The 27,871-nt window shown below is 36.7% G+C and overlaps 1 protein-coding gene across 1 annotated transcript; it reads left to right on the plus strand.

Annotated features, from left to right (window-relative positions):
• Positions 1-4,873: 4,873 nt before the first annotated feature.
• Positions 4,874-27,859, plus strand: PYROXD1 (pyridine nucleotide-disulphide oxidoreductase domain 1). Its single transcript, XM_068560170.1, has 12 exons — positions 4,874-5,062; positions 7,723-7,803; positions 13,006-13,125; positions 15,665-15,793; positions 17,759-17,832; positions 20,876-21,036; positions 21,806-21,906; positions 22,894-23,029; positions 23,926-24,038; positions 24,677-24,799; positions 26,545-26,682; positions 27,473-27,859. The coding sequence occupies exons 1-12, from the start codon at positions 4,979-4,981 to the stop codon at positions 27,719-27,721; spliced, it is 1,509 nt and encodes a 502-aa protein (XP_068416271.1). The 5' UTR covers positions 4,874-4,978; the 3' UTR covers positions 27,722-27,859.
• Positions 27,860-27,871: the final 12 nt, after the last annotated feature.

Raw genomic sequence — 27,871 nt, forward strand, 5'->3', positions numbered from 1 at the left:
CTGATTTGCATCATTTGCCGTTTTCCGTGGTGTAAATACCCATCATGACCGATTTCAAGCAATCAGCGTGACATCACTGAATGAGGCATTGGGAAGAAACGTGCAGTAGTACAGCATTGTATGATATTTTCACCATATGGATAAAATAGATGTGAATAACCTCAAGAGTAGATAATGGTAAAATAATTAGGAAATGATGAGTTTTGAGTATTTATTACCTTTATTTTAATATAGTTTAGTTAATTATATGTTTATATAATTTAATATTTAACAATGGTTGTGTTAACAATCAGTTTATACAATTCCTGAAATTTTAACAATCAGCTCTCACAGGACAGTGGCTCTAGCACACCACTGATTCATAGCCGTACAGTGAGGTAAGATCTTTCTTCCCCTACTCTTTGCCCACCTTCCAATTTTAAAGCAGCTTAAAACATCAGCTACTAGATGGGAGAAGAGCTGGGACAAGAAAGCAAAAAGAAAGCAACCTTGACTGCCTGCAGTTAGGTGAAACTTTAACTGGATGAGTCTGGAGTTTTGATAATAAGCAGCACTGGACTTTTTAATCACCCAAGAATGATCAGAAAAGCTCTGAGGCCAGACAAGGATTTAATTTAGAGGATAAGAAAAATATGTTCACAGGAAAAGTGGTGAGAAAGAAGACTTTGCTTGTTCCCTAGAAAGTTCAGCTTTTTCTATAAAACAAAAACAAAGAGGAGATCCTGAGAAGAAGATGAACCCAGTTTAGATTCATGCTGAATTTGAGGACACTGGGGTAACCTTGAGCAAATATCCAGGAGGCTTTAGAAATTTCAGGTTTGAAGATTCAGAGTAATGATATGAGAGATAGACATTTGAAAGTTAAAAGCATCTTAATCTCACTGAAGTTAAGAATGTCAATAAAATCTTTTGAGCAGAGATAGACTGTTCAACCTCCCGAGGGCAGACAACTTAACCATTGATCCTACTGCGGCACCTACTGTGCTACAAAGTTTAAATATGTTATCTCATCCGTACCTCAAAACAACTCTACGGAGTAGATCTTTTATCTATTTTTTTAATTAAAGTATAGTTGATTTACAATATTGTTCCAATCTCTGTTGTACAGCAAAGTGACTCAATTTTATACATATATACATTCTCTTTTTAATATTCTTTTCCATTATGGTTTACCCCAGAAGGCTGGATATAGTTCCCTGTGCTATACAGTTGGACCTTGTTGTTTATCCATTCTAAATGTAATAGTTTGCATCTACCAACCCCAAATTCCAAGTCCATCCCTCTCCATCCTCCCCTCCCCCTTAGCAACCACAAGTCTATTCTCTATGGCTGTGAGTCTGTTTCTATTTTGTACACAGGTTCATTTGTGCCATATTTTAGATTCCACATACGAGTGATATCATATGGTATTTGTCTTTCTCTTTCTGACTTACTTCACTTAGTGTGATAATCTCTAGATCCATCCATGTTGCTGCAAATGGCATTATTTTGTTCTTTCTTATGGCTGAGTAATAGTCCTTTGTATATATGTGCCACATCTTCTTTATCCATTCATCTATCGATGGACATTTAGGTTGTTTCCATGTCTTGGCTACTGTGAATAGTGCTGCTATGAACATAGGGGTGCATGTATCTTTTGAATTTAGGTTTGTCCAGGTATATGCCTAGGAGTGGGATTGCTGGGTCATATGATAATTCTATTTTTAGTTTTCTGAGGAACCTCCATACTGTTCTCCATAGTGGCTGCACCAACTTACATTCCCACCAACAGTGTAGGAGGCTTCCCTTTTCTCCACACCTGCTACAAAGTAGATCTTACACCCACTTTGCCAACAAGGAAACTAAGTCTCAGGTGGAGAAGTAACTCACTAAAGATCCCATGATTAAGAAAATGCTAGAGCCATATTTGATCCTAGGTCATCTGATTCAAAAGCCGTTAATCATTAACTATTGCATGAAATTTCATTGTTCTTTCCCACTTTTCAATCAGTCAGCTCAATAAATTAATCTAAACCCTCTTATTTAAGACATTTTTCGGAATCAGCATGGTGAAGAATGGGAAGCTAGGTTTTCACTTAATACTTTATAAGTTAGAGATGACCTTTAAGAAAAGTTAAGGAGGGCTTCCCTGGTGGCGCAGTGGTTGAGAGTCTACCTGCCGGTGCAGGGGACGCAGGTTCGAGCCCTGGTCTGGGAGGATCCCGCATGCCGAGGAGCAGCTGGGCCCGCGAGGCTGAGCCTGCGCGTCTGGAGCCTGTGCTCCGCAAAGAGAGGCCGTGATGGTGAGAGGCCCGCGCACCGCGATGAAGAGTGGCCCCCACTTGCCGCAGCTGGAGAAAGCCCTCGCACAGAAACGAAGACCCAACACAGCCATAAATAAATAGATAAATAAATGAATAAATAATTTTTTAAAAAAGTTAAGGAAGTAGATGTGAGATAAAGAGCGTTTTATCTCCTTCAGTTTTTCCAGATGAATCCTGAACTCCCCAACCACTGTTTTTCCCTTTCTTTTTACCATCTCCTATATTTCCCACGCTCACTTCAGCCATGAACCTTTTGGTACTTGAGATATTTCCGACTTGGGTTGCCAGATCATTCCTTTCAACCTATCCAAATGCTTCTGGGCCTTTGAGGTTCGGTATAAACCTTACCTCCTCTGTGAAGTTGTCCTGGTCTACTCCAGGGCCCACTATTCTTTTCTACCTCTAAGCGTACACCAGAATATCTAGGAAGAAACTGGTCTTTCTTTCACTCCTCCAAAACAACCACTAAGTTGGTGTGCTGCTCACTCTTAAGCATCCCAAAAAGAGTTAAAAGGGAGCGGACGTTCTGGCTTCTCTGCTGCTCTCCTGCCCCTTGGCATGAAGCCTCCCTCATTTCTAGACCAGCTTTCTCTGCAGTCACCTCTTCTCCAGCCCCTACCCATTCCTGCCCTCCCTGAGGAATCCACGTTCCAAAGGTACCTATATCTTACATTTAACCCATTCCACACCCAGAGTGCATTTTTATCTAAATCAATCAACACTATAAAGTGGGATGCATTGCTAGCTCTTTCTTAGTGCTCTTCCTTAACCATTAGAATCGCTAAAAGTTAAATATTCAAGCCAGTGAAGGAGGCAGCTAGGTCTTATCACTATCCTTCCCTGACATAGGCCAGCTTTCAAAGGAGAAATGTAGAGTCACCATTCCTTCTGCTTTGAGAGAGGAGCCCCCCCCCCCGCTTTGCTTCCTTTCCCAGGGCCACCCTCCCTCTCATCTACATCTGGTCTCTTTCCATTTCCTCTGGGAACTTGAGTTCCAGTCTGTTCTTCTCTTTGCCCTCCACAAAGAGGAAATAGCTTTCATAATATACCAGAGGATCTAATACATTTTTAAGGGACTTCAGGGCAGTCTGATGCTCCAACCACTTACTAATTCATTCAGCACATTTACATGGACACTCACGAATAATTGAAGATTCAAAGAGAGACAAGTAATCCCTGAGATGAAGGAGTTTGTGATTGGGGTGTGGCGAGGGGGAATCAGGCCTGTAATAGGTAAAATAAAGTGTTTTAAGTCAAGAGGTACCCAGCTCAGTCTGGAGGACATATTAGATAAAGCTTCTTAGGGGAGGTGATGGCTAGTTAAACCAAAGGTCAGTGAGGATTTAGCTAGGGAAAATTACTGGGAAAGAGCATTACAGAAAGAGTTATGTGCAAATGCTCAGAAACGAAAGAATATGCCATATCCTGGAAGCTGCAAGTGTGGTTCAATCTAGCTAGAGCACAGTGAGATGAGGGAGATCGTGTGACAATAAAGAAGCAAGAGAAGTAAACAAGACTAGATCTATATGGGTTTGAAGTCCAATTTCCTCTTGCTAGAAATGCTTTGTTTGCTTGCCTGAGAGAGTAATTGGACTTAGAATCACTTATTAAAGTGCCTACTATTTAACTTAGTAAATCAAAACACAATAATTATTAGAGCTATCAGTAAATATCTGTAATTAGATGTGTTAGGTTTTCTCGTTTATATAGGCTGGTTATTTCCAGAGTATTAAAGAATTAAAGGGGGATTGATAATTGCCAGTTTTTGAGTGAGCCATTTAGAGAAATAGTACCTTCTTAGTTTTATAGTACAACCCGCAGGGGAAATATTATATGAGACAGCAAAGGTAATAGTAAATAGTAAAACAATTAAATGGTGAATACTGTAATAATATGAATATGGTAAAAATAGTTTTTAAAAATTAGATTGGTAATATTTAGTTCAGCCTTTACACATGCTGCTATTTACTGAAAACTGGGGAAGAATGTTCTTTTATTTTGACAAAATGGCGAGCAAGTCTATATAGTATGGGAAATTTTTGCTGAGGTCAAAATTGTAAATGGAAATAACTTCTTAGAAAACAATAGTAGTATTGCTTTCGTCTTGATTAATCTGTCAATGAAGAATGTGCTTCCAAAACATAAAATCTTAGCTTGCTAGGTTACGAGTAGGGAAGGATTATGTTCCTTCTACCAGGAAGAGTTTAAGAGCTGAGGCTGTGTTTAATTTCCCGCAGGAACGAACAGTGAGAACTTCATTTATTCTAAGAACGCTCTGCCCCGTGAGAACACTGCTCTGTCTTTAGACAACCTACCAAGCCTCTTTTGACAACCCATCTACTTTACTTTGGTTTTTGTCTTATCTTTACCAAATTTTCGTGGAAAAACTACATTCAGCTGTGGCGATAGTAACGCAAAACCCCGGAATTGCCAAGCCGCCACTGCACTTCAGGAAACGCAGCCCCGACCGATACGCGAAGAGACTAAGTATGAGCTCCCGGGTACCCGTAGCTCGGAGAAGCGCGAAGAGACTAAGTGTGAGTTCCCGGGCACCCGTAGCTCGGATTCTCAGGAGCAGGCGCCGAAAGGGGCTTCCCCGCACCACTCCCTCTCCCGGCCTGGAAACTTTTCCGGCTTCCACACTGTAGTCCTAAAACCGCTGGAAGTCCGAGAGCATGGAGGCGGCGTGCTTGCCCCCGACGGCGGGGAAGTTCGTGGTGGTCGGGGGTGGCATCGCGGGTGTCACCTGTGCGGAGCAGGTAAGGGGGCGCGCAGGCGGCTCCGCCTCTCGTCCGTCCCGGAGGCGGTGGCGCTTGAGGCTCCTTCCCCTCCCACCTTTCCTGGTTTTTTTCCAGGTCGCTCTTTAGCCGCTTCCTTTTCCCCCTCTCACTCCTTCTTGCTCGCAGATATTAGAGACTGTGTCGTGGCCCCAGATGATGTCCTTAGTACCTCGCAGGCTTCGCTTCCGGCGCAGGGAGGAGCGATGGCGAGCAAGTTGTTAGGGGAAACGCAAAGCGGACTGAACCCGGCTCTGGTCCTAGTAATGTCTAAGCCGATGGGGAGGAGAAGGGGGGGTTACGACTAGTAAGTTCTTGGTCGGAAAACTCAGCCCCCTTTCTTAATTAGCTGATTGAATCCCGCTTCCGCACGCTACCCAAGTCCTGAGTGCATCATAACTGAATGATAAAGAAACGCTTACGTAAGTTTCCTGTACTTTGGACTCCCAAGATAGAAGAGATATCATCTTTAGTAATGTTTTTTAAAACAACTGGCAAGGGATTAAATGCAGTGAGGGTATGCTTTTCTGATTTATAGTGAATAATCAGACCACATATATACATGTACATGTATTCCAAGAGGGACTGGATTATTCTGTTGGTAAACAGTAAACAGATGTCTTATTCTTATGACATCACTGATGTCATAAGAAATTGAAGAGGTTTTTTTTCCCTTAACTTTTAATCTTTGGATGTGTAGTTTTCATTTATTTTCTGAGTAAACACCTATAATCCAGGCACCGTACTAAGGGCTGATCAGACTAATACAAACAGAGTATGGTACCTCCTTTTTAGAGACTCACAGCCTAGTGAGTCATGTAAATAAATAAATAAGTAAAAATAAGTAAGTAAATAAGTCATTTCATCAATGTGTTCAGTACCTTAGGGGTACCTGTGGAGTTGGTAAGGAGTGGATTAGGGAAGAAGTATCCTTTCTTAAGGGAAGTGTCCTTTTGTCTTAGTACAGGCATACCTCATTTTATTGCCCTTCGATTTATTGTACTTTGAATATATTGCATTGTCTACAAATTGAAGGTTTGCGGCAACCCTCTCTAGCAAGCCTTATTGGCACCATTTTTCCAACAGCATTTGTTCACTTCGTGTCTCTGTGTCCTATTTTGATAATTCTTGCAATATTTCAAACTTTTAAATTATTATTCTATTTGTTATGGTGATCTGTGATCAGTGATCTTTGATGTTACTATTGCAAAAAGATTACCACTCGCTGAAGGCTCAGAGGATGGTTAGCATTTTTAGCAGTAAAGTATTTTTTAATTAAGGCATTACATTTTTTAAGAACACATTTTTTTGCACACTTAATATTGGCAACTATAGTGTACACATAACTTTTATTTATTTATTTTTGGCTGCGTTGGGTCTTCGTTGCTGCGCGCAGGCTTTCTCTAGTTGTGGTGAGCGGAGGCTACTCTTTGTTGCAGTGCGTGGTCTTCTCATTGCAGTGGCTTGTCTTTGTTGCGGAGCACGGGCTCTAGGCGCGCGGGCTCAGTAGTTGTGGCTCGCGGGCTCTAGAGCGCAGACTCAGTAGTTGTGTTGCATGCGCTTAGTTGCTCTGTGGCATGTGGGATCTTCCTGGACCAGGCCAACCCGTGTCCACTGCATTGGCAGGCGGATTCTTAACCACTGCACCACCAGGGAAGTCCCTAAACATAACTTTTATATGCACTTGGAAACCAGAAGTTTCATGCAACTCGCTTTATCAAGATATTCATTTTATTGCAGTGGTCTGGAACCGAACCCACAATATCTCTGAGTTATGCATATATAGAGGAATCAGTAAAAAGTTTACCAAGTAGACAAGAAAAGACAGACTTTCCAAAGGGAGGCAACAGTGTAATCTCAGGTGGAAAAGCGTGGCACCATCTGGAAACAGCAAAGCTTAAAGCATATGGTTTAAGCTTTGCTGCTGGGGGAAGATGACCAGAGATGAAGCCAGAAAGCTGGTAGAGACCTGATCATAAAGGATCTTATAAATCGTGCTAAGAATTTAACAAAGACTTATATAAGTAGTGAAATGATTTTGAGCAGTGTAGTAATGAGATCAAATGAAAAATTTTGAAAGATTATTAGTTACAATGTGTTTGGGGCAGGGGAAGCTGGTTAACATGAGACTGGAAGGCTAACTTCAAGGTGATTCTAGTAGTATAGTAGTGGAAACAGAAAGTGGGGAAATAAATTACAGAATATACAGAGGAAAGCACGATGGAGAGAGTGATAATATTGTCAAATATTATAGAAGTACTTGGGAAAGGTGCTAAGCTTTTAAATGTTTTATTGAAGCTTTGTTTAATTTCATTCTACTAAAGGCGATTGAAATTATTATTTTATAATAAATAGAAGTTGGTTTAACTGTTAATTAAGAAGATAGTTTCTTCTCATCCTCTGCATGATAATTGTTGAGTTTAGTGTAAATGTATTTTTCATTTTAATCAATATGAGAGTGGAACATTACTCACCACTACCCCATAAATATGACCAAGACCTTTAGAGTAAGAACAGTGAGTTTTTAGTTTCTTAAGTTAATAACATTATTAAAATTGTGTTATCCCTGTCTCACCCCACCATGCCATATGTACTAATGCTTAGTTATTTATCATATTTTTCCTACTTGTTTTTTTAATTAGTTGGCGATTCACTTTCCATCAGAAGATATTCTCCTGATCACAGCTTCTCCTGTTATTAAAGCAGTTACAAATTTCAAGCTGGTAAGAACCTTTATATAACTTTCTTAGTATTACTCTTTAAAAACTACAATCACTCAAATAGCAGTTAGTGTAATTGTAGTATTTTAATTGTTTAAAATGACAAATGTTCTTTTGATACTCATTTTAAAATCATAGCTCAAAGTTTAAAATTGTTCAGATTGAATACCAAAAGCATCTGGAATGGTACTGAATTTCTAGTTTTCTCTCCCATCTTTTCTTCCCCACTCAGAATTACTTTTCAGAAAATTTATCTCTTGAGGAAAGGTGTTACACACATATACATGTGTATCTTTATGCAAATATACATGTGTATCTTTATTATAAATGTGTGTGTGTGTTTACGAGTCAGAAGAAAAGTGCTTTTGAGCCAGGTTTACACTTGCAGATAATTAATGTTTCAGGTGTGTCATAAGCATCTCAGAACAGTTTGTAGTTTGTGAGTTTATTTTACACACGTTATAACATTATAATAGGAGTCTGAGAACATTTGGGTCATAGTATCGAAGAAAAGTGGTCTCCAAACATTTCTGATCCTGTACCTCACCTGTTAAAAACTTTTGAGCTCATATTTTAATATTATATTTATAAATTATATACATGTACTACAGTGCTACAGTTGTGAATATTATAATGCCTATGCAAAAAATAAATGAATAAAAAGATGAAAAACATAAATCTTTTCTTCCCACACTGCAGTGAAGACTATTGACATAGTCTTTGATTCATTAGAAGTTTTCCCTTATAATACTCTGATAATAGATTGTATCTTTTTTTTCTTTCAGCATTTTGTCTAAGATTTATTATTTATTCATATAAAGGTTAAAGACTTGATGCTAAAGAGGAAAAGCAACCTTCTCCCTACCCATCTCCCACAAACACACCTTTCCAATCTTGAAGTATGTTTTATAAAAGTTCTTTATATATTGTCTCCCAGGGAAGAGATCAATATTCATTTAACCTACCCCATTCTCATATATAAACCCCTAAGATTTACATAAGCCCCTAAGACCAAGGGTAATTTAGTGCCATATGTTGCTCTTTATAACCTGCCTAGAGATAAGATATCTTAGAACCTTTGGTACAGCCAAAAGAACTATGGGATTGGGAGAACCAGAGAACAAATTATGGCTCTTAATTTCTAAAAGAAAAAAGTATATATTCAATTACGGCTAAGAGTACATACATAATAGAGAGATGTATAGCTGAGTCTTCTAATGTCTTTACGGAAGACTTAATTTGGTGTAATGATCCCAGAGTTGTAAGACCTGAGTTTAGTTTTTGCCAATCTTTTTTTTTTTAAGTGTTGTACAATAGAAGAAAAAGAACTTGGGTTCTAGGCCTAACTATTATTTACTGGCTGTGTAACCTTGGCAAATGTCTGTACCTGAGTTGCATCATTAGGATAATATCTTCCTTGCTTACTTAACAAGGTTGTGAGCTTAAGATGTACTAATCTATGTGAAAGTGAATTAAAATAAATATTGCAAATGTCAGTTATTCTTAGTGTTTAGAAGTCAGAAATTGCATTCTTGTTATCATTTATTGAGCATCTGGATTATTTACCAACCAGTGTGCTAGGCACCCAGGCTATAGAGATTAAAAGTATAGAACATACATCAAAAAGTCACTAGTGGTTATCCCTGGGGTAAGGGGAAAGTGAGATTTAAAGAGTGGTAAAGAAGGATTTTAATATTTAATCTTTATTATGTATTGTTTATTTGTTTAGTGTTAAAAAGAGCACATATTCATGACTTGCGTAATTTTTAAAGGAGAAAAAGGATTAATAATAATAATAATTCACATTTACGGAGTACTTATTATGCTATACTTCTAAATGTTTTAAATATATTAATGTATTTAATTCTTAACCCTGTGAAGTAGGTTGTTATATTATCCCCATGTTACAGGTGAGGTAAATGGGTCACAGTGAGGTTAGGTAAATTTCTGAGGTGCATAAAGTCAGGTTTTGAAACTAGGCACTTTGGTTGTAGGGCCCTCATGGTCAATTTCTCAGAATGATTACTTTCTGTTGGGACAACAGATATGCAAGAAATAGTTGTCATACAATATGATCATTATCCTGATAGAGGCAAAAAAATTGAGGTCATATTCCAATACATGCATATTTATTTTTATACATAGAAAACATTGTGAAGGAGTGCCAAAGCCTGCCTTTTGCGAATCAAGGAAGGCTTTACATTGGAAGTTGCATTGAAACTGAGACTTGAAGAAGGTTTTACAGTGTTTGTAAGAGAGGGAGTGGAGGTAGGCATGTGCCAAGGTGCATGACAATGTGTAACTATGAAACATGCCCCAGCAGGGACCAGTTCACCGCTGGCGTGTGGAGTGCGAGGCTGAGCCGGTAGGCAGGGGCCAGGTCGTGACGGGCTTGTGGGCCATGATGCGAAATTGCACTTTATCTAAATTTAGATGATGCCAAGCTGCTGGGGCATTTAGAGCAAGTGGAAAGACTGAGCTGGAGACGGTAATTGAGTATTCACCGTTGTCTCAGTGTCAGCTGCAGCTACAGGCCTGGCTTGCACTTTCCCAGGAAGGACACATGCCGGGAGAAGAAGATGGGCCCAGTGGTGGTGTCCTTGGAACACTAAGCGGAGGTCAGAGAGAAAGGAGAACTTAAAAATGGCCATCCTTCTTCTTAGTCTTAGATCTAAGAGGAAAACTGTGAAAGAGCAGTAACCCTAAAGCCAAGGAAGACAAAAGTTTCAACTAAGAGGAGTGGTCAGTTGTGTCAGATCCTGTGGAACGGTCAGGTAAGATGATGGCTCGAAAGTAGCTATTTCTAGTATAAATCATTGGTGACTTTGAGACAGTTTATGCTGTTTTGAGAAATGAATGGGAGGAAATTCTAAAGTGACAGCATAAACTTTTCTCTCTTGAAAAATTTGGCTGCAAAGGTAGAAAAGATAGAGTGGCAGCAAAAAGAGGACACAAGGTCTAGCGTTAAGTTGAGTTTTATTCTTTTACGGTGGGAAACACTTGAGCCTGTTCACCTGTTGAGATTAAGAAACCAGCGGGGAAGCCTGAAGATGAAGGAAAGCAAGGAATACGTAAGAAGTAAGGAGTCCTGAGGAGGTGAGAGGCGATGGGATATGGAGCACAGAGCAATGGATTGACTCAGAAATAGTGGGAATGGGTCAGGGAAGGTGGACACTAGCAAAAAAATGTCTAGATAGTGGGAAGGAAGTAGTCAGAGTTCTTAGTGGTCTCTTTGTGCCTAGAAGTAAGGTGATTTACTGAGAATAAAGAGGGTAGAGTAAGTTCAGGGAATATTAGAATGGTGAGAGTTTGAAAAAGTCACTGACGGAATGGAATATGTTACCAAGATGTTACTGCTCTTCTCACTATATTGACGTTTGCACTGATGGTATGAAAGCAGTGCTGGCTGCTTACATCGGTAGCCATTTTGTTCTTCACTGCCACACAGTTAGTGAAAAAAATAAAAGCCAGTAAAAAACATGTTAGCTTTATTAAATCTTGACTCCTGAGTACTCATCTTTTTAATATTCTATATGATGCCATGCGATGTATGCATAAAGCTCTTCTGCATACGAGTACAACGTTGTCTCAAGGAAAAGCAGTTGTGCAATTGCTGAGTTGAAGATGAACTAGCTACTGTTTTCATGGAACATCAATTTTACTTGAAAGAACAGCTGACAAACTGGCTATTCATGTTTGGAAAATGAATGAAGTGAGCCTGTCACTTTAAGAAAACAACAGATGGTACTTGTTGCCAATATGACTAAATTAGAGCCTTCAAGCAAAAATTAGATTTTCGGAAAACTCATTCTTCACTGTGAGCCTTATAGTACTTAGACTTTTCTCATGAAATTGTTGATAATAATGAATGTGTTTTTTTATATTTATTGATATGAAATGTGTCAGTATTTGGAAGATCTCTGTTAACTTAATGAACCAGTATTGTCCAAACGACTGATGTGTGATGTTCTAAGATCCGCTCAAAGTGCAGGATAAACTAATGGATTTCACAGTCACAGTATGAAAAGTTCTTGATATGGTTTCAAATTCTACATTTCATCTAATCTTTAAGAAACCATCACTTGTTGAGTTTTAGTGTGGCATCAAGAAGAATGTACAATTATCTGAAAGGGCTGCATATCTGTGTGAGGCTGAACTCTCTTCATGTATTGATACTTCAACCAGAACAGCGTTGCAGTGGTTTAAAGGTAGAAGCAGTTTGAATGCAGAAGCAGATATGCAGCTATCTTCTATTAAGACAGATATTAAAGAAATGTGCAAAAATGTAAAACAGGGCTGTTCTCCTCACTTAATTTGTTTTGTTTTAGAAAAAAATATTTTTCATTAAAGGTATGTTGTATCAGTGTAACACGTTTTTATTGTTGTTACTTTTAAGTGAATTAAGAAATACTTAAAAATTTTTCTCAGTTTTAGTTCCTAATGCAGCAAATATTGCTAGGTGTAACTCAAAAAAACAAAAGCTCATCGGGGTCCTCAATCATTGGTAAGGGTGTGAAGGGGTCTTGAGACTAAAAGGTTTGAGAACTGCTATAGCCATGCAGTAGCATTTCCATGCAGTGTTTAAGGCCAAATACTGGTCTGAAAGGTGTGTGGTACTTCTATAGCAGACTGGGTATAGGACTAGAGAAAGCAAGTAATTTGGTCTGTGCTTGGGCGTTTTCAGGGTAATTAATGGTTAAGGATAAGAGAGCAAGGAAGTAAAGGATTTGGGGAAAAGGGGAAGTAAATGATCCACAATGGAGTCTTAGTGGGATAGGATGGAAAGTGAGTCCAAGAGGATGCCAATGATTTTGGAGAAGAGGAAAGAAGAGTCCAAAGACTAGATCACAATAAGGTTAGCTAGTCAATGGAAAGAGAGAGCTACAAGGATAAAGAAATAGATAAGCTGTTTGATTACACTATACAGAAGTAAGTAGTGTTAGCCCTAATTTTCCAGGCCAGGAAACTGAGGCTCAGTGACTTTCTGAGTTGCCCAAGAGTGGTAGGACTAGTATTTGAATTTAGGTCTTAAAATGTGGAGTCTGGCCCTCCTTCCACTGTATATAGTGCAGTTGGCAGACTTTGTTTTATCAATATAAAATAAATAGTGTATAAAAAGAAATGAAAGTATTTTTTTATTATTTAAAATTCTTGAAAGGAAAAAAATTTTTAAGTATACATTTTTATTTCTTTTATCTAATGCAGGTTTCTAAAGTGTTGGAAGAATTTGATGTTGAAGAACAACCAAGTACCATGTTAGAAAATCGCTTTCCCAACATTAAGGTTATAGAATCTGGAGTAAAGCAACTGAACAGCAAAGAACATGTAAGAGGGCTTTTTTCTTAATGACATTTGCCATTGTTAAATCTTGGTGAGGTTTTGCCTGCCTTCCTTTGACCCCCAGCTGCTCCACCACCGCCCAAGTCTCTGGCATGTAAATTTCAGTGACATTGATTTCCATTGGTATTAGAAAAACTTACACTTTTTGTGAGTTTCTTGGGGTCATATAATTAGTTTAGCCTGGCATTTTAGGTTTTACATTTTAAATTAGCATTAACATTTATATAGTGTTCACTGTGTTTTGGGCACTGCATTAAGTACCGAGATACAATAGCAGTAATAGCAGGAACCTACTCCCGGTAGCTCTCAGTGTCATAGGGAGTATAGCCATGCGTACGTGTAATGTACGCCCATAGAAGAAAACAGTTGTTGAAATATTGTCAAAGCTCTGATGGTAGGTATTCAGGAAGACCTCCCAGATTGAGTAATGTTTGAGCTGTGTTTTAAAGATGGGTGAATTGAGTTCTCCAGGTGGAAAAGGACATTCCAGGAAGAAGAGATTACGTTACGGGTTCAGAGACCCAGAGAAAGGAAAGCGGCATGTGGAAGAGTGAGACAGTCAAAGGGGTTGGGGTGTGGATAAGTAAAGGAGATTGGCCGACTAGCCCAGAGAAATAAGTAAATAAGATTGTAAAGAGCTTTTTATGTCATGCTAATAAATTGAGTTTATTTTATAATCAAGGGAAAAAATAGTAAAGAGATTCTAAGTGGAGCCAGGGATGCTAAAATACTCTTTTAGGAAGATGTATCTGACAGCAGTGTCAAGGATGAACTGGGATAGAGCAAGTGGCCAGTAGCCAACAACCAAATTAGGTGGTTGTAATAGTCCAAAATGATATAAGGCCCAAACTAAGACAGTCTCAGGAAAGGCAGTACCTCAGTCTCAGATGTCAGGACGTCTCAGTGTCACATGATTAACAGTATCTTCAGATGAGCTTTAGGCAAGATAGGAAGTAGGGTTTGTAGTTGTTTCTCTAAAGCAGCTCACATTTGAGTTCTCCCTTAGGGAGAAAGCATACATGTCACATTTGAAACAAATAACCTGACAGGGAAAAAAAAAGTAAGAAAAAGTACTGAGTTTTATGAGAAAAATATTACAAATCTGAATCCAAACACCGCAGTTAGTTCCTAATACTTGTAATGGTAGTACTTGTTCCATAAGACGCCCATGTCAGTGAATCTGCTCATTGAGGTAGGCTCAAAAGTATACTAATGAATTATGAGGGAACTTATATATTAGGGCATTTGAATGAATCAGAGTGCCACACATTTCATTTGAAAAGTGTCCTACATAACATACATGTCTGCATTCTGTCATCCATCCTTCGTATTCTTTAGTGAATTAGAAACAATGTGTTTTACCTTCGTCTCTACTTCCAAAAATTTAACAGTAGCCGATGAAAAGTTTTTGTGTTTCTTTTATAGTAGCTAAATGCAAATAATTTTTTAAATTTGGTCAGTGCCTATGACTAACTTCTATTAGTTAAAATTCTAACCAGATTATCTAAAGGAAGACTTGTGTAACATTTCTGTATGATTATACTGTGTTGGTTTATTGGTTTTATGTATTTGTTATGTAGCTGAAGAGTTAAAATGGGTAACAAATATTTCAGCGGGTATGTAAACGCTATTTGGCAAGTTTTATAAATCAGACATATGGCACAAAGGTTAACCCCTGAAACCATTCCAGCAAAGTCTGACATCTCTCATAGTAGCACATGCTTATGTATACCTGCTTTCTAAATGCTTCTACTTTTGTGTAGATATTCATTCAATATTAAGGAACAAAAACAATGGATCTCTGATATGTATTTTTAGATTCATCTAAATTCATTAATTCAAAATGAATATAAATTAACTTTAAAGCCAGTACATGCTAGGATTTAAGGTTAACATGTTTTTCACTTACATAAAAATATAATCCCCAAACAGCATGAAGTTTGCTGGTAAAGTGATTGTTGTTTGTACTTAGGAGTATAAATACTGTTTTTAGCACTTCTGATTTTTCAGATTAAGATGTATTGTGACCTCTTCTACCATTCACTACTCCCCGGTACCCATAACAGACATTAAGGTCTGATATGATTAGAATCACTAGATCTTCTTACAGTATCTTCTCACTGAGATCAGAATGTTCATCAAGGAAATGTTCATCAGAATGCTCAATTTGAAATTTTCTAAATGTTTCCTTTCTAATCTAAGGTCAACATACCTTTCCAAACATGAGATTCCCTTGGTTTTATCCAAAATTTTGTGGGAATGTACCTTTTTTTCCATGGGAGAAGGACTGATTTTCATCAGATTTTTTAAATGGTTCATGGTTCTAAAGTGATTAGGAATCACTGGAGTAGAGAATGCATTCCTATGCTTAGTTAGCTTTGTCATTGCTGCAACAAAGTATTGAGTGCCACCAAGAGGCAACCTTAATATATTTTTTGCTTTTGTCTTATTGAATGTTTAAAGTGCAGTTGTACCTATTTATAAATGTTTCCCCTCTCCTCTTCGTTGCTTTATGGTTTTACAGTGCATTTTAACTGAAGATGGCAATCAGCATATTTATAAGCAGCTCTGTTTGTGTGCTGGAGCTAAACCAAAGTTGATATGTGAAGAAAATCCTTACGTGTTAGGAATCCGTGATACAGACAGTGCTCAGGTAACATTTTGACATTGGGTCATGGGAAAGAAACATGAAGGTTTCTTAGACTTTTTCTACATTTGAATCAAAGTGTTCCACTTATAACGTCAATTCGTAAACTGTAGCAGCAGAAGAAAGGTTTCATGACTCATAAACCAGAAAGTAGTTACAATGGTTTATTACTGCCAATTTGAGTTTAGTTTTAGTGGATAATTTATCTTGTTTTTTATTTCATGTTCTTTCCATTATGTGATATCCCAGAAATAATGTCTATGCTGAAGGTTACAACTTACATTGCACACACGTTCATTATTTTACTCTGATCGGGAGTATGTGATTTGCATCCTAAAGGATGTAATGATCTTTTTCTCAAAAGATAAAGCATGTCCAAAATTTACTTCTCAGCAAAGAAATTAGTATTCAGAAGATCTTTGTCATACAGAATCATGACAGAATCCTAGAACTGAAAAAGACACTTGGTTTGTTGTTCTGCTCAAGAACAGTGGTAAACTATCCCAATAAGGTGAAATTCTACCTTCAGAACCTTATACAGCTTCGTTTGGTAATTTATTTCAGGGTTCATTGACCCTTATTGCCAAAAACCTTCTTGTTTTCTAGTCACAATACTATTGTCTTACCTCAAGCTCGTTGTTGTTCTGTCCCATGAAGTGGTAATTGTACATTTACATGATAAGATTTTATAGTCTTGAAAATTGATAGTATTTTTTTCAGCTTATTCTTAAATAATTAGGAATTTAGACAATACTAGAAGAACTGGATTGTGTTCTTGTAAACATTTTAGGTTCATATTATCAAAGATTGAGTTCATAACTGTGTTACAGCGAGGTCCTCTACGTATATGAACTCACTGAATCCTCATGATAATCCTGTGTGACAGTCATTACTCCCACTCTGCAAAGAGGCAGTTGAGATGGAGAGACTAAGAAATTTAGCTATACTAAAGTAGCTATTAAGTTTATCAGAAGTATAATCTAGACTCATGACATTCATCTCTCTGCCCACTGCTCTCTACAGGTCTTTAATTACCTGCTGTGTTCAGTGAAGGACAAAGTAGAATTAACTTCAGGTTTTTTCTTGTAGAATTTGAAGAAGTCAATTCAGTGGTTATGTATTGTACATTACAATCAGTTTTGGGGTCCATTAATAGAAATGGTGACCTGACATAGTAGGAGGTGGAATTTAGCAATTCAAATGTCATCTGGAAGCAATGGGACTATTCTCTACTTTAGAAAGTGCCACAAGAATGACTCCTGGTAATTTTTTTTCTCTCCAAGTTCATTGTGATTTTTTTTTTTGGGGGGGGGGGATGGGAGGTGGAGGCGTCAATTAGCTGTCTTATAACGTAATAACATTTTTAAATAAATATTAGACATTATGTGCCTCCTACTCCCAACAGCTTTATCTCTATCATCTTAATACTTACAGAAACCTTGAGATATACTCACCTCTTATTTCCATTTATAGTTGGGGAACCTGAGGTGCAGAGAGGTTAAGCAGTTTGCCCAAGGTCACCTGGTTAGTAACTGCTAGAGCCAGGGACTCTAGATCTGTGCTCTGAACCACTGTGCTGCTGTGCTTCTCGTTCCTGCAAGTCCCAGGTGCTGAGTAACTGCAGGGAAAGTGTCAACTAGGGACTAGAAGGACAGGAAGACTCCTGTTTCCAGGGTCTAGATCAGTGTCATGTTGCTAATTGATTTGGTCAAATAGTTGGGAATGTGGCAAACAAAAGACAGAGGCTCTTGCTGCAATTCTGAATGTAGTGACATAAAAGGCAAGGAAAGTCAGGAAGAGGCCTTGCTATAAAGGCAGTTTGGGGTGAAACACGGAGGGAGCATTTATTATATTAATTGGGATGGTGCGTCCTGGCAGAGTGGTAAAGTGAGGTTTATTATCAGTGAAGCCTCTTGCTTCAGGCATTGCCCACTATTACAAAACACTCTTTTCATTTTCTTTTTGATACAGGAATTTCAGAAACAGCTTACAAAAGCTAAGAGAATAATGATCATAGGGAACGGTGGTATTGCACTTGAATTAGTGTAAGTACATATATTTGAATATTATGTAAGAATTGCCCTGTGATTCATGTGATTATTGACAGACTAGAAGACATCTTGTTATCATAAAATCAAAGATAAATATAATTGTTTTTCATACATTTTCAAGGGGAAAAATCCACTTTATTTTTTTAGCTTTCATGGAATTCCTAGTTGCAAAATTGACCTTATAAAACATAGGAGTTTCGGGAATGCTTTAGGTCTCAAAGGGGCAGACACTGATGACTGTGTAGATTTGGCCCGTACGTGTGTTCTTAGAAGCATGTACTATGCTGAAGAACAGTTTAAATGTGTGCACCTTTAGAGAGTTCTGGAGATAGTCCCCGCTGCTTTTTATTGCTTATACCCATCCTGCTTCACTCATGTATGGTACCTGTCTGGCCGATGAAACGCAAAGTGTCTGTGAGTTCTATTTCAGGGTATGTGGTACTCCTTGCTCTTGGTTTTTGGAAGTTGGGGATTGTGAACACCTTAATGTGAAATACTATCATAAGATGATATTTCAAGTTTGGAAAACATTGAGGACCTGCTGTGGTCTACAGAGCATTGATGCACTTTCTTTGTGATTTTTATCTTTCAGCAGATGGCTGACATAGAATAGTCTAGATATTTTTCAGGCCAGAAAGTTGGGTCTGACTACAAAGAGGACAAATTTATATCAAAATAAGGAATCTGCCAAAGCCCGTCTTTTCTCACTTTCATTCATTCCAACTCTGAGACTAGGTTTTTGCCCCTCCTTTTTAGAGGATGGTGAATCCCAGTGGAAACCTGTAAGAGTTGTTGGATTGCCTGAGTACTAGGTGTGGCAGTCATTATTTTAATTATGAAGTTTGTGGCATTGTATGGAAAAATGCAGAGAAAAAACTAGAGAGTCAAGACCAAACTGGGCCAAGAGGAGGGAGGCATAGATTTATTGTAAGAGGGGCTTCAAATCCTTATGTACACATGACAGATTTTCTCCATCAGTTATCACCAAAAGTATAACTTAATACTATTATTATTATTATTACTATTATTCACATTGAAAAGCTTTCTCATTCAAAAATGTTCAGAGTCTCACAACATTTAATCCTATTCCTCACTTTCTTTAGGTTGAAGATTAAAGACCATATACTTGGATATAAAACACGTAATTTTATATTCAGTAAACTCGGGTAGTTTAAGAAAGCTCCCATATAGTGCTATTCTCTCGGTTTAGGTTTACTGAATGATTAGGCCTTTGTCTTCTCTTGATGAAAAATGACATATCCAAACTCTTTCTGCTTTTTAATAGCCCCCGTGTCCCACTGAGGCTAATGTTGATTTTCTTCAGTATACTTTTATTTCAGTTATTATCTCTTTTCTTCTTTCCAAATGTAGGTTAATCCTTTCTTTTTCAAACAGACATAGTTTTTCATAATTTCACAAAATTTAATACTTCACTGTTGTCTGTTTTTTAAGAGTGGTTTTAAAAATGAAAGCAGTATTTCCCCTATGGGTGATGATACCTTCATGCTTATGCATCTTTCTGAGGACAAGTTCATAGGGTAAGAGGATTAGAGGGTGTCTTGTGAGGTACAGCACATCCAGGAGTTACTTATGGTGACTACTTATAGTAAATATGGCTTGCTGGTCTAGCATCAGTATTTTAAGCTATTCTGATATGTGTTATGTTGCTGTACTACTTTAAAATACAAAAAGAAAATGGTAATTACAGAAATTTCTAATTTATAAAAATTAAGGAAATCATTTCATGGTAACTGTGTGCCTGTATGTAAATTGACATATAAAATTTATCACCAAATGTGTGTGTATTCTGCTTTCTGCTCATCAGCAGTGCTGTATGACCTGAGCAGTGTTAAGATAAAATGTTCTCCAGATAATCTGACATTTAGTAACTATAAATACTCTTTGCTGGCATAGGAGAGGAGGAAAAATAAAGGCCCACTGGAGAAAGCAAGGGACTCCTTTACCATATGCCAGAAAGCATGAACATCAGGTGATCTGGAGTCAGATGTACTAAACCTTCTTTCTTTTATCACCTGCTTACTGATCAGCCTTGAAAAGTCATGTAACCTAACTTATATCAGTCTGAGATATAAAGATGGCAGTACTTTTTACCATAAATAAATGTTAAAAATTAATAACATCAATACACTCTTATTACCATTGCAATTTCAAATAAAATCCTAGTGTAGTTAGGATGACCATATATACTGTGTGTCCAGGATTGTCCCAATTCATTTGTACCAAAACAAGTAGTAATAGCAGATAAATTATAATGAACTTCAGGGACTTTGTGGAATGAATATTAAGAAAATTACGTTCTCCGTGTCCAAACCTAGAGATAAAATTGCAGGTGCTCAGGAGTTCTGGCTACCTCCTGAACGGTAATGGAAGGTGGCTTCCTTGGCCATTCCTTTCTTCCTCTAAGATCCTTCATTTTTCTGTGAACTGGATCTTTCTTTGGCTAGATGGCTTGGAAATTTCTGAGGTGAAGGGAATTCATTGCAGGGTAATTATTCTGTTGTAACAAAGTTAAGATTTTAGTTTGTATCCCTCATTTGCTCCTTTTTCTGTGTCCTTCCATAATGTGCTTTGAATACATAAAATATTTGTTAGCAAAGAAGTCAACTGTTCTCAATATTGTAGCTATATAACATCTATAACATCTATCCGTTCATTACTGATTACTCTATAACTAGGTAATAAGCAAGGCACTGCTCACTCCTGGGAACCCTGGGGGACATTCATATAACTCTCTTGTAGAAATTGAACACTTTGGAGTGATATTCATTGTAATGAAATTTTACCTGATATTCAGTACATATATTTGTCACATATGTTTTTTCAGTAAACTGGTTAAATTTCTCGTATTATTTATTCTACTTAGCACTTATTATCCTGAAAAAGTGTTACATTCCTCTTTATAATCATTCTTTCTCAGTTTGCCTTAAAATATTTTCTTTACATTTGCCTTAAGAGATAACTGTTATTTGTAGATACAAAGCTTTTTTCTTCCAAGTAACTTTCATATTTCTTTTAGGTATGAAATTGAAGGCTGTGAAGTAATTTGGGCCATTAAAGATAAAGCTATTGGGAATACTTTCTTCGATGCAGGAGCGGCTGAATTCTTGACTTCAAAGCTCATTGCTGAAAAACCAGAGGCTAAAATTGCACAAAAAAGAACCAGATATACAACTGAAGGTAAATATAGCATCTAGCTCATTCATTCACGGATGAAACTTTATTTTTTTAACCATATAGAAAAAGGCTATAAGAAAGTTTAGCAAAAATATTTTATTTGGGGATAGGAATATAGATATTTCTATTTCCTTATGTGATGTTTAAGATGTTATTTATATATATGTATGAAATATTTATAAGATAAATATATTTATATATGTGTATATATATGTATGATGTATTTTATATGAAAAATATGTATAACTAAAACTGGCAATTTAAAGTAAATTAAATAAACCAGCCCATCTGCATCTTTGCAGACAGATGCTCCAGTTGGACAATACCTAAGGTAATTTTATTAAAAATGCAGTGAGTTTAAAAACAAATACAGTTTTTTAGTTTAAAAGAGCTTTTTTATTTTTTTAAACTTTTGGCTTATAAAATTGAGCAAGAATTTTGTAAGTTTTGGGGGTACTAAAAATTGACAAAATTTTCAAAATTTGATGTCTAATTTTCTTACCTTTCATATTAACCAGTGTATATAACATCCATAAAACACTTTTGAGTGTTTATACACAACACTCGATTGAAAGATTACCCATTTTATAGCTCTATATCACAAAATATTAAAATTATGATTAAAATGATTAATATAGATAAGTTTAGTCCTGCTGTATGAATGTAATGTGTGAAAATTATTACATTGCCTAAAAACTTCTGAACACAAATGTAATTCTCTGCCTGGCAGTTTTTATATCATTTGGATTTTGAATTGAGTTTATCCCTTCAGGAAGGAAAAAGGAAGCAGAAACCAAAGCTAATGCTGGTAATATAGGCAGTGCCTTGGGACCTGATTGGCATGAAGGGTTGGATCTTAAAGGAACAAAAGAGGTATGTTTTCATATACTGTTTAAACATATCTAAATGCAATTTTAAATTCTTGAACTGTTTGTTAAAGACTGGTTATAAGTATATAGTCAAAGAATTGCTAGGCTGCTTTCCTTAAAATCCATGGTGCTAGGAAAGGGCTTCAGTGCCACTTGGCCCATTTGAACTCTCCAGAGACAGATCTCCCCATACAGAGACTTTAGTGAATACACCTGTCATTTTAAATTAATCTTTTCTCAAAGGTCACTTTAGATGTAGTATAATATTTTAAAGGTTATTAGATAGATTCTAAATAATATACACATTTAATATCCTAATTGCATAAGCAGATGACTTGCTTTTACTCATTTTATTTACTAGACATTTTAGTTTTTTAGTAGTCGTTAAAAGGCTATGATATTTAAATACTGTAAGAAACATGCAGTCCTTATTACTGTGTATGATACCTTTTCAGCCTTCAGTAGGTTGGAAGGGGGCTGGCTTCACAGCATATCTAATTTCTGTGATGGAAATTACACAAAGTAATTTATTCCTGCACCTTCAGGTCCTAAGATTAATGGTATTCTTAACCTGGGAACTTCAGTTTAGTTCAGTGAACATTTATTGAGTATCTCCTACCTAACTGGCATTTTACTAAGATTCTGGAATATAACAATCTGGGATATATCAACTTTTTTTTTTAGTCTGTAACAGTTGTAATTTAAAAGAAATATATGTGTAATTATCGGGGAGGCTCATAGTAAAAAGTATGCCCTTGGTGCTACCTGCCAATTCAACTACTAGATCTCCTTAAGTACTGACTGAGTTTCTGCTTATTTCTTTCAAACAGAAATTGAGAGGCATGCTTGTGGGCATTCAGTGTGTTTTCTTTTATAAGAATTATTTTTTCTATATGTTTTTATAAGCGTATTATAAATTTTTTCCTATCATCAGTAACCCAGATCATTCTTTCTAGAAGTATTATGGTGACCAGTATTTCTTTTATTTTAGTTTTCTCATAAAATTCACATTGAAACTATGTGTGAAGTAAAGAAAATCTATCTTCAGGAAGAATTTAGAATTTCTAAGAAAAAGTCCTTGACTTTTCCAAGAGACCATCATAATCAGTTAGTTATAGCTGACAAAGGTAAGTGATGAAATAAAAAAATAAACACTTATTTTAAAAGAAGGCAACTTAATCTTGCTTTATTATTATATTTAGAAAACAGCTTCATATTTCCATATAAAACTTAAATGTGAAAAGTAAAAATAAAACCATAATTTAATAACATAAATCATTTTGTTTTCACTACCTACTCTTTACATTTTCTAATAAATTAAATTGTAGAAAGCTTAACATTTTACGTAGGGCTCATTATGTTTTGACCGTCATAACGCGGTGAGTTAATCAGAATATCTTGTGAATCAAGACAAAACATAAAAACTAAAAAAATCTGATACTCTCAAAGGTGAAGTGACATCCTCAAAATCAAACAGAATGAAATCTATAAATTTGAAACTAAGGCACAGATCTCTTAAAATTCCTATTCTACACTCCTATGAGAACTACTCAGAAATACACTCACCCAAACCTACTGTATGGGATATCCCACTGCTCTGAATTCTTTGAATTTTTTCATAGGAAAAGAGAGTGTTAGAGTTTGAATGTGAATAATAAGGGAGAACACTGAAAAGTGAGTAACCTGGTTGGACTAAACTCTCAGTGGACTATAATCTAGTAATAAAGATTTTTAAAGAAACAATTTATAAAGTATTATCGATTTAAATTTACTTTGTTAGAATTTCTGTGTCTAAATTTGAAGGAAAAATATTTAGAATGCCTGCCATGGTTTTGCGATTATACCCAAAATAAGATGGCACTGATGATATTAAAAATTGTTTTAGCAAATGTACCTATAAATATTAAGAGGCGTTGTTTTAAAGTCATCTGCCTTTTTCTTTCTTTCTTCTAGTCATTATATTCACATAATGTTATAGATGGTGGTGATTACACTTGAGAATAATTTTTTTTTTTATTTTAAGAGATATGGCCTGTATATGTGGAATTGACCAATGAAAAGATATATGGCTGTGATTTCATTGTCAGTGCTACAGGAGTTACACCAAATACAGAACCTTTTCTCTGTGGCAACAATGTAAGGTGAAAATTTTGTCCCACTGTGAACATTTTTAAAGTATTATTTATGAAGATCTCTAATTCTCAAGCATGAATAATTGTTCATTGTTTTGGCACAGAACTGTAATTTAAGATGACTGAAAACAGTTTAGTTTATATTCATGTCTTGATTTGCAATATTGTTTTACTGCTTCAAGTCTTTAAGCAGTTAACATCCCAGCCTAAGTGTCCTTATTAAGGGGACATAATGCATAGTTTGTCTAAATGTTGGTAAGAAACTGATACCTCCTATGAATTCTTAAAAGTGATTCTTTTAGAGAAGCCAGCTTGTATTTTTTGCTTTTTAGCATTTGAAGTTTACAAAAACTAAGGAATATTTTTGTAACTATGGGTGGGGTCATCATATGGTTATTGGCAATTTTTGATGTTCTAAGAATTTTAAGAATTTGAAGTTCTAAGAATTTTATGGGTTCGTCTTAGTAGGAATTTGAGTGCCTGGAAATTCAGCTTAGTTGTCTAAACTTTGCAGTTTAGCCAGCTTTTCTCATTAAAGATCAGCATATCAACGTGTAGAATTTGACTTGTTCTTTTACTTTAGAATGAAAAAGTCACGTTTCCTTTTTCTTACCCCATATGCTTATGAGGAACATTGTTTAGTTTGATGTAGGGAAAGACGGTGGCCTGAAGGTGGATGATCACATGCGCACGTCCCTTCCTGACATCTATGCTGCAGGTGACATCTGCACGGCCTCCTGGCAGCCCAGCCCAGTCTGGCAGCAGGTAAGCTGGCATAGGTGGTCACAGGTTTTTATCAGAGATTCCATCTGAAAATAAAGGAACTGCTACCAACATATCCAGCCTTCTGGTTTTCCAACTTTTCTACTTTAAGTGGGAAGCTGTCATAGAGTTTTTTTGTCACAAAAACAACAAACAAAAAGAACACTAGAATTTTTCCCTTTGGTAAGTTATTATATAGTGATGGAAGAGACTGGGATGTCTTTTAATTTAAAAAGAATTATGATTGTTACTTTGTTTTTCATGCTCAGATGCTTGTCAGCGGTGTCCAGTGGAACTTTCTGTGATGACAGAAATGCTCTATGTTTCTGCAGTGTCCAGTCAGTTAGCCACTAGCGATGTGTGTACTAAGCATTGGAAATGTGGCTAATGTGACTGAGGAACTGAATTTTAATTTTACTTTTAATTAAATAGCCATGTGGCTAGTGACTATGATTTGGGACAGCACAGCTTTGGATTAAAAAGTAGCAAACTGAGATTATAAACCATACATTCTGCTTCTGATGATCCTATCCCCGTGGGAATTATTACTGAAAGAATGTTCCCATAGTAAGCAGAATTCCTCAGCCTAACAACCCCTTCTGACTGGATCTAGACTTCCTCCTGCCCCTACAGTGTTGCCTGCCTTGTAATGGTGGAGCAGGAGTACTGGAGGAAGGTACTCAGCGGCCAGAGGCGGGGTGGTTTTAGTAGGAGTAGAGACAGAGGTAGATGTTAACAGATGAAGGAGCCAGTCAACGCTTACCTTGGTGAAAGACCAGCTCCACAGGTAGGGATATTTATTCAGATTAACTGTGGAGTGTGAAGTAGTGGAAGAACCAGATGTATTCTAAGAAGCAGCTTTACTATTTAGTATGTCTTAACATACATCAGAGAGAGCATCAACAAGAGAGCGACTTCAGCCATAATTCTAAAATGCTTCAAACTAGCTTGTTTTTTAGTTTTCTCTACAGTGACATCCAATGTTGTCTTTATGGCATATCTGTCCCAAACTCAATTCGGAATTGGTGTTCATGGGATTTTTTTTTTTTAACATCTCAGCCCTCTAAGGGTTGAATCTAGGGAATATGTATATTATCATATCCTTCATGTGCCTCATACTCTGATACAGGAAAGTCCAAAAATAAACAGGGGTTTCTTACTTTGAGTGAATCTAATAAATTTCATCTCTTAATTTGCAGAAGCAGTAAGTACACTAGTTAGTTTGTTTTATATAGTCCGAGACACAAACTAAAGGGACTCGGAGGCTAGAATACATTAGGTAACAGTGCAGCAGTGTAATACCGCAGGCCACTTCTGTTGGCCGTTCTCTAGTTGTTACCGTGCTCAGTTTACTCTGCTCCCTTACCATAGGCTGCCTCTTACTTCATCAGACCCTTCCTTGTTTAGAGAGGAGACTGAATTTTTTTTTTTAAATCTATCACTTCTACCAGAAATGCTTAAAGCTCATATCCATGATTATGGTTATTATTTTTTGCACACAAAAAGACATTAGTTACCACACATGAGGTATAAGAATGATCAAACACCAGAATCAGTTGCTTAGTGTGGATGGCTGATTGCTTCTGTGGCAAAGATGATTCAATCAGTTACCTAACTAGCTAGATCTAACTGTTCTCAAGGACTGTCAAGCACTGAACCCCTTTAAGGAATTTTACTAGGTTAAGGTGATAACATTTTTCAAATAATGATAGTAAAAAGTTAAATTGCGTAACCTTTTTTTATTTCAGATGAGGCTGTGGACCCAGGCTAGACAGATGGGATGGTATGCAGCCAAGTGCATGGCCGCAGCTAGTGTAGGCGAGTCTACTGACATGGATTTCAGCTTTGAACTTTTCGCTCACGTAACAAAATTTTTTAACTATAAGGTAAGATAGATAAGCAAATTAGTGCCTTTTCTGCTTGTTAGTTTTATAACTAATTATGGTCATCTGATTTTCTCACATGAATAAGAACTTACATGGCTTTAATCACTTTACAAAAAATGACAAATTTCCTCCTTTCTTGCAAGTCTATATCTGGTTATTATTGCTGGGCTTTAATCACTAATCATCTGATAATCATTACCTACCGTCTCACTGTAGTATTTTATAGTTCGAGGGGTTGGGGGGGGAATCTCTTCCAGAATTGTTCCCTGTTGGTGCATTTCTGAGTTTTAGTTGCAATTCACTCCTCCTTTGTGAAGGGAACTAACAGCTGTTCATACTCAAGAATGAGCAGGTACTTCCCCCTACGTATTATCTTACTTAATCCTCTTTACATCACTCTGAGGCAGGATTTTTCCTCCTAATTTACCGATAAGGAGAAACACATACAAATATATACATACGGTCTAGGGAGACTAAACAATTTGCCCATGAAAGATCAAATTCAGCTTCTTACTAAATCTTTAAATTGTGACTCAAGGCTAACGTAGTCTACATCCTACGAATTTGTATATTCGCTAGGTATTTTTAAAGTTCATACAGATTGTATGGTAGTGTCATCTGTAGAGTAAATGCATGCCATGCAAGTGTTTTCTTTGGGCTCCTCCGAATGGCACTTTCAGCTGTAAATTTTCGTGACTAGATTTGCCATTCTAGGAAAACACAAAATAACTGCATATTATGTTTCTTTTTCATACTCACTAAAATAACTGTTTTATCTTTCTCTATATAGGTTGTATTGCTGGGAAAATACAATGCACAGGGCTTAGGTTTAGATCATGAATTAATACTGAGGTGTACCAAAGGACAAGAGTACATCAAAGCCGTCCTGCAGAATGGGCGAATGATGGGAGCGGTCTTAATTGGTGAAACTGATTTAGAAGAAACATTTGAAAACTTAATTTTAAACCAGATGAATCTTTCAGCATATGGAGAAGATCTACTAGATCCAAATATTGATATAGAAGATTATTTTGACTAAAAAGAGCATTTCAAGGGCTACATCGAGTTCCAAATAAGACAAAAAAGTCACATGCCAATAAAGTAAATTGACTGCACTGATTTAATGATGACCATCTGAAGTTAAAAATACAGAAATACGAAGATTTTAAAAATAAATAAAATTCTAAAG

The sequence above is a fragment of the Eschrichtius robustus genome, chromosome 13 (assembly GCF_028021215.1).
Source record: "Eschrichtius robustus isolate mEscRob2 chromosome 13, mEscRob2.pri, whole genome shotgun sequence".
NCBI classification, from domain to species: domain Eukaryota; kingdom Metazoa; phylum Chordata; class Mammalia; order Artiodactyla; family Eschrichtiidae; genus Eschrichtius; species Eschrichtius robustus.